Source organism: Musca vetustissima, unplaced genomic scaffold (assembly GCF_032173495.1).
Source record: "Musca vetustissima isolate MV318-11 ecotype Yass unplaced genomic scaffold, APGP_CSIRO_Mvet_v1 utg76569, whole genome shotgun sequence".
In the NCBI taxonomy this organism is placed as follows: domain Eukaryota; kingdom Metazoa; phylum Arthropoda; class Insecta; order Diptera; family Muscidae; genus Musca; species Musca vetustissima.
The window spans coordinates 152,823-160,369 of record NW_026874671.1 but is presented as its reverse complement, the minus strand read 5'-3'; the positions used below and the strand labels follow the sequence as shown (position 1 = coordinate 160,369).

General features: G+C 32.3%; 1 protein-coding gene across 1 annotated transcript; it reads left to right on the top strand.

Annotated features, from left to right (window-relative positions):
- Positions 1–869: 869 nt before the first annotated feature.
- On the top strand, positions 870–7,282 carry LOC133335783 (methylenetetrahydrofolate reductase (NADPH)-like). Its single transcript, XM_061544087.1, has 3 exons — positions 870–1,656; positions 1,827–1,915; positions 6,905–7,282. Exons 1-3 carry the CDS (start codon positions 870–872, stop codon positions 7,280–7,282), a joined length of 1,254 nt encoding a protein of 417 aa, XP_061400071.1.
- The last annotated feature ends 265 nt before the right edge of the window (positions 7,283–7,547 follow it).

Genomic DNA, 7,547 nt, shown 5'->3' with positions numbered 1-7,547 from the left:
TGTTTTTTCGTGCCTGGGCAATATTTCGTGATAATTACACTCTTTTGACCGATTAGAGATCAACAGCACCTATACCTTACACTGACATATTTTCCGAATATTCCCAATATTCAGTACATCCTTGCTAATTACTTATCCAGATTCCCTTCACCTTGGATTGTGCTGTGATGTTTGGCTTGTGGCCTATAAATCGACTCGGAAATACACCAAAAATGACTACGTAAGCACCTGTAAATTATACCTTTCACATGGCACCAATTTCATTCAAATATTTACAGTTGGTCAAAAGAGTTTAAAGTTTGCATATGCGACTCAATAGATGGCGCTGACGACAAGTGTTTGCAAATGCTGCTAACTTTACATAAATTTTGAATGCGTAACGACACAGAAATAATTGCAATGTATTTTAATTAATAGCTTAGTACTTCCTCTATCTTATAGTGCCCAGTATATTTGACAGTTTTTTGGATTCTCCATTTTCCGGTAATAAAATAAATTTCTTCAACTAATATGTTTAAATCCTGTTCAATTCTTATTTTTGTAAGCATTTAATTTTTCAACACTGACCTTTACGACTCTGACATGGGGGATTCCCACTTGACTTTAAATGACACAGCCCTCTATCCGGAAGCTCAAAATGGGATTTATTTTAAAAATACAAATTACTTGTTAAACCACCATGACTAAGTAAAAATGTTCTTTGATACGCTAAAGTTCAAAAAACAAAAAACTATTAGAAACATGGTTCAAAAATATTTACAATAATTAAAAAAAAACGAACGAAAAAATTCCCGCCAAAATTGCACTTCAATAGATCTCCCCGTGGTATTTATATTTACAAATTAATTGTGAGAAAGCTTAGTAACGAAATGAGCTTTGACGCAATCAAACATCGTATATTTACTCTTATTATTCCAGTTTGCGTATTTAGTACGCTATCGGCAAGCACTTCAATCGGTAGTCGTAGGGGAGTATTACGCTCAGCTGATCGCATCACGAAGTTGAGACAAAACACGCAGCAGCTGAAAGATCCAACACAACAAATGCAGAAAAACAAACAGCTAACAACAACAATGAGTATACAAAATAATAATATGACTATGCAATCTCTGGGTCCCACACCGGCTCAGGGTGCCCATGTACTGCCAACTCCAAAAACATCTACCAAATACTATGAAATGAATGTTGCATTCACAGAGCCACAACAACAAACACTGTCTTTCGAAAATGAGACATCAAAAACAGCAGCTGATCAAAGACTTTTAAGGAATGTGATAAATGAGAAGATCCGCAATGAAGAATTCTTTTATGGCATTGAAATATTGGCACGTACATATAATCCAAATGTGCTGCTAGATTATAATGCCTTGGGTCCGCTACTACCGCTGTTCACCTCCATTGTATGGTTGGGCATGGATTATTGTAATATAGAAAACCTGCATGAAATAGAAGCCATACGACTGGCCCACAAATTAAATCGTCATGTGAGAGTAATGCCTCACCTGTCATGTTATTGTCTAACCGAACAAAGACTAAGAGAATTTTTACAAATGGATTTTTCCAACGTTCTCTCTATACGAGGAGATTATTTTGATAAGGACCAACAGTATCAGCATTCATCGGAATTGGTTGAGGCAATTCGTAGAATACGAGGTGGTATGTTTGAAAAAAATATATATTTTATATTTTGTTTTAATAATGAATTGCCGTTATTGCATGTCAGCAAAAAAACAAAATTGTTTACATCTGATAAGAAAATTGTAGTAGTAATTTTGAGTATCTGTAAATAAATAATATTTTTTTGTTATCATTTGTTTATGGTTTAGATTCTATAAGCATTGGCGTAGCAGGCTATCCCGAGGGTCATCCAGAATGTAAATCGATGGATGAGGATATAGGGAATTTAGAGAAGAAGGTAAGTTTTCATAAAAAAAATATATTATAATGTTACATACGAGGTCCGTTTGCGATGCCTCAGAATAATAGAAGGTCTTCTGTCTATAGAAGTTTTCGATGTATAGAAGAATAATTTGAGGTTTTCGGGAGATCTAAAATTTTACCAGACATGCAATTTTATCCTTATCAGTAGATGTTCGATATGAAACCCTCCAATTTTTTTCAAATAATATTTTCCAAGGGCGTAATTTTTTATGCGTATAAAGAATTTTCCATTGGCATAGATTTTTTACAAACAGTTCTCTTGGGTAGATCTTTTTAATGGACTAGACAATGGGCAATTTTTTTAAACATATTTTTGCTGACATTACCATAGATGTGCCTTTAATTTTTTCGTTTTTGTCATAAGCGTCGGTCTTTATAAATGTTTTTTCAAGGACTCACCAATGCGTGATTGTACAACTTGTTCAAATACTTGTCATGTGGATTAAAAATTTGTCGAAGACATGCCATGAATGGATTTAAAAAAAGACCTTTTTTAAAGTGAATTAAAAGATATTTTCAAGGACTTTATTTGTTAAAAAATATATTTTCAAGATCTATTAGAACGTGAATTTGTCAAAATATTTTTTCAAGGACTATTAGAGCGTGGATTAAAAAAAAATTATGGACTTTTCATAACCAAGGATATTTAAAAAAAAAATATTTTATGGATTATCCTTTAGCGTGGATTATTTTAATTATTATCTTTTGAGGATTTTATATTTTCAAGAACTATTAGAGCTCGGATTTCTTAAAAATATTTTTGTCAAGGACTATAAAAGCTCGGATTTAAAAAAATATATTTTTTTCAAGGACTATTAGAGCTTTGATATTTTAAATATTATTTTTCATAGACTTGCTATGCTTGGATTTAATATAAATATTTTTTAAAGGACTATTATAGATCGGATTTTACAAATATTTTTTCAAGGGCTATTGGAGTTTAGATTTCTTAAAAAAAATTCCAAGGGCTATTATGCTTGGATTTTTTAAGAAATATTTTTCAATGACTATTAGAGCTCGGATTTCTTAAAAATAATTTTCAAATATTTTTCCAAGGATTATTTTAGCTCGAATTTTTTTAACCCTACGGTCAATAACCGGGTACATTTGTACCTTTTTTTGAATAAAATTGCTGTAAAATGTTTAATAATGGAGATATTTGGATCAAATTTTGTGGAATCATTCTTGAGGTATTTTCACATATAATCGATGAAAAAAATTATAAATATTTTCCATATATATAATTTTTAAAATTTTTTAAAGTTATTACCTACGTAGATCAATAACCGAGGTACATTTGTACCCATCCAAAGATATCTCTGTAACTCATTAAAAAACTGGACTATCGTGAGCTTTTTTGTTTTAAATTAGTCTATACGGATCTGGTCTAGATGTAGGAACTCAAAATTATATATACATTAAAATAATATATATTTAAATCCATGCTTAAATGATAATATATCTAAAACAAACATAGTAAATTCGTTATAGCTCTCGAATGGGTTAAGCTTTTTTAGTTATTTTTTTATTGGAATCTTATTTTGGTGTTCATCAACCCCTCTGCAAATTTTGGTGGCCCTAGACAACATGGGGCCATCAGGGCGACTCGTGGAAGTCAGTAACTACCCTGGTTTTCCCTTGGCATACAGGGACAAAAACAATGATTATTGTCCGTAATTTTCCAATTACTCTTTATATTGGGCCTGAAACTTTTTCTATAATCGAATTAGTCTGATTTATTACAATCCTAAATTGGCGTACATATATAAGCTATCATTAAATAAAGTTTTAAAGTATTAAATTATGTTAAAAATGCGCCAATCACAATCTCAAATCTCATAAAATGTGAATAATTGGCAATAATAATTGTTTTAGTCCCTGTATACCAAAGGAAAACCAAGGGAGTTACTGAATTCCACGAGTCGCCCTGATGGCCCCATGTTGTCTAGGGCCACAAAAATTTGCAGAGGCGTTAGGGAACACCTAAATAAGATCCCAATAAAAAAAATAACTAAAAAAGCTTAATCCATTCGAAAGCTATGACGAATTTACTATGATTGTTTTAGATAGATTATCATTTAAGCATGGATTTAAATATATATTATTTTAATGTATATATAATTTTGAGTTCCTACATCTAGATCAGATCCGTATAGACTAATTTAAAACAAAAAACCTCACGATAGTCCAATTTTTTAATGAGTTACCGAGCAATCTTTGAATGGGTACAAATGTACCACGGTTATTGATCTACGTATACTTTTTTGGTTATTGACCGTAGGGTTAATATTATTGGAATTGCAATATGATCGGATTTATAAAAAATATTTTTCTCAAGAACATCGCATAAGAGTTGATTTTTTAAAATATTTTTTCAATGACTTTACACAAGCGTGAATCTTTTAAAGAATCTGTTTTCAAGGACTTACATAACCGTGGATTTGTTAAAGGATTTTTTTAAGGACTAAGGACATAACGGCCGATTGTTAAATAATCATTTTCAAGGGCTACCATAACCGTAGATTTTTTAAGAATCTTTTTTGGAAGACTACAAGGCAGGAATTTTTTAAAAACTAATTTTTCAATTACTTCAACAATGCGTGGATTTTTTCCAAACATTTTTTTTAGTACTAAATCAAAGCGTTGATTTTCATACCCTACACAACTTTGTTGTCAGGGTATTATAGCTTTGTGCAGCCCCAAGAGTTTGTAACGCCGCGAAATATTGGACCTAGACCCACCTTTAAATATACCGATCGTCATATCTCGACTAGCTGAGTCGATCTAGACATGTGTGTCCATCCGTCTGTCCGTCTATTCATTATAATTTGTAAATACGATACAGCCAACAGTTATGGACCAATCTTCCCTAAATTTTTTACGCAAGATGAACTCTGGCCAATGAAGACCCCTATTGTTTTTGGTAAAGACCGGTTAATATTTAGGGGATGAAATGGACCAAAAACCGCAATTATGGCCCAAACCTCGTGGAGAATCAAGAGAAGGGGATCGAACAAACGAATACGCATGGCAGCTTTGATAAAGATCGGTCAATATTTAGCGGGTCAAATGGGCTCTGACTTTTGTGTAAAAAATGACAAAATTTGTATTCTATAGCGTATATATTTACTCCTGAAGGACACAGACCCGAGAAGTTCATAGTATATCCAATAGGAGTGGTTGATCTTTAAATCGACTCGGATGTGGGAGTTGAACTTAAATATTTATTTAATAACCCATTACCACACTACAGGAAGGAAATATGGCGCTGATCGCTTTAAAAATGTACATGAGGATCCAGGTATGGTCAAGGACAACTTCTATAATTTTCTATGGTATTTTTGGATGAAGTGGTCTGAAAACACAATTGAAAGCCGAACATCACAACACAAAGTGAATCTGGACAAGTAATTAGAAGGGCTGCACTGAATATTAGTAGTATTTGTTGACCTCTAGTCGGTTAAGAAGGTGCAAATATCGCGCCCAAGATCACAATATAGAACCACAGAAAGTAGATTTTCGTGGTATCATATGATGGGACCCGTCCGACTATACTGTTCCGCTCACTGGTTTAAAAAATAGTTTTTCAATGGCTAATAAAGCGTAGAATTTTTACAAATTATATTTTTAAGAATTATAAGGCGTAGATTTTTAAAATGTTTTTTTTTTTTTCAGTAGTGTTGGCGGGTTATTTAGGATACCATTTGTATTTTGTTTTTGCAAAATAGTCAGGCTTAATCCCAGTTTGTTGTAGACGAGGCACGGTCATACTGTTTGGTTTATTGCTTTAACTAGCAATACCAACAACAACGTTATGTGCACTCGTCACAAAGTGACGACACATAGCAGTGGGAAATGTATTGTAGTTGTGTGCAAATGCCTTGTTGACCACGAAGTCAGGCGCCAACGAAACAAACTTCTCATTGGGGTCGTATCGCTGGTAACGTAAGAACTTCGAATTGTCACAAGAGACATTTGGATTTGAAATGTTTTTTGTAAAGAAGCTATTAATAACTTCTGGGGAGAATATCCCAACAAAAAACTAAGGGAACTGATGAGGATCAGTGGCGAGATCCGAAACTACAATCTTCCCTGCCTTACCCCTCGGCGGACAATGCCATACTTTCCCCACTAATAAATAGTTGTTTTTTTATAAAAACAACAAACTGGGATTAAGCCTGACTATTTCTCAAAAACAAAATATTTTTTTTTCAATGATAATTTTTACAAATTATTTTTCAAGGACAAGGCGTAGATTTAAAAAAAAAAAACTCAAAGACTAATAAAGTGAAGAAATTTTACAAATTATTTTTTCAAGAACTAAAACAATATCTTTTTAAGGACTCATCAATCGTAGTATTTTTATAATTGTTTTTTCAAGACCGATTTTTAAAAGATAAATGTAAAGACGATCTGTGGCGAGATCCAAAACTATAATCTAACCTGCCTTACCTCTTTGCCACATTTCCCACTAATAAAACCTAGTTTTATAAAATAAAAGAACTGGGATGGGGCCTACTGTTTTGATTAAAATATACAAATTGTGGAGTTGACTGTATATTTTATGTATATATCAAATGTTAAGACTTTAAATGATCTTCGCAAGTACCAATAAGCTTTCCTCGTTAACCATTAACCCAGTGAATGAATTGCAAAAGCAATCAATAATAGTGACAAATGCATTAGGGCAATTTTAAATAAAGTATTAAATTTTCTTTGGAGAATAAACGTTTACAACTATAAATCCCAAAACAATAACATGCGTAAAAAAACAACACCAAACAAGTGTTTAACAAAAAAAAAAAAAAAAAATCCCCTGCTAGTACCACCGATTAAGGCGCTCTCAATTGTCATGTTTTGCTTGTTTTTGTTCACTTTATTTGTATATTGCATCATTATTGTCACCACCATTCAATTAATTTTAATAAACAATAATTTTATTGTTGTCTTTATTTTATTTCAGGTTCAAGCCGGTGCCGATTTTATAATAACACAAATTTGTTTTTCATCACAACCGATTATTGATTTTATAAAAAAGTGTCGCAGAAGAAATATAAAAATCCCCATATTAGTGGGTATATTTGTTCCAGATAATTTACGAATGTTGGAGGCAATATTGCGTATAACGAAAATTCAAATGTCCACGGGAGATTTAGAGGAATATCGTCGCCAGAATGATTTGGGTGAAGGACAATTTAAGGAATATGCTGTGAAGAAGGGGGTTGAAATGATTGATGCAGTATTGAGTAGTGATGAGGTGGATGTGTATGGTTTGCAATTCTTTACAATGAATAGATTTCAAAATATTCCATTGGTATTGGAGAAGATAAGAAAAAAATAATAAATGAAATCAAGAAAGAAATAAATTGTGGTATATTTTTGGAATTCATTCCAACGATTTTTTTAGAAATTATACTTTGGATTTATTAACATATATGGTCTGTTCCCGTACTGCAAGAATCTACTAGATTTTACTATTTTCTTCGATATCATAAAGGAAAATTCGTTATCGTAGTAAAAAGTAGTAGATTCTTGGAGTACGGGAACAGACCAATAAATTTAATATTTTATAGTAAAACTAGTTTATAATGTTGGGACTGCTTCAC

Excerpts from the sequence above, each read along its gene's own strand:
- LOC133335783 (XM_061544087.1), top strand. The coding sequence starts at position 870 with ATGAGCTTTGACGCAATCAAACATCGTATATTTACTCTTATTATTCCA. Across the intron at positions 1,657-1,826 it reads AATTCGTAGAATACGAGGTG|ATTCTATAAGCATTGGCGTA; the intron begins GTATGTTTGAAA and ends TTTATGGTTTAG. Across the intron at positions 1,916-6,904 it reads TAGGGAATTTAGAGAAGAAG|GTTCAAGCCGGTGCCGATTT; the intron begins GTAAGTTTTCAT and ends ATTTTATTTCAG.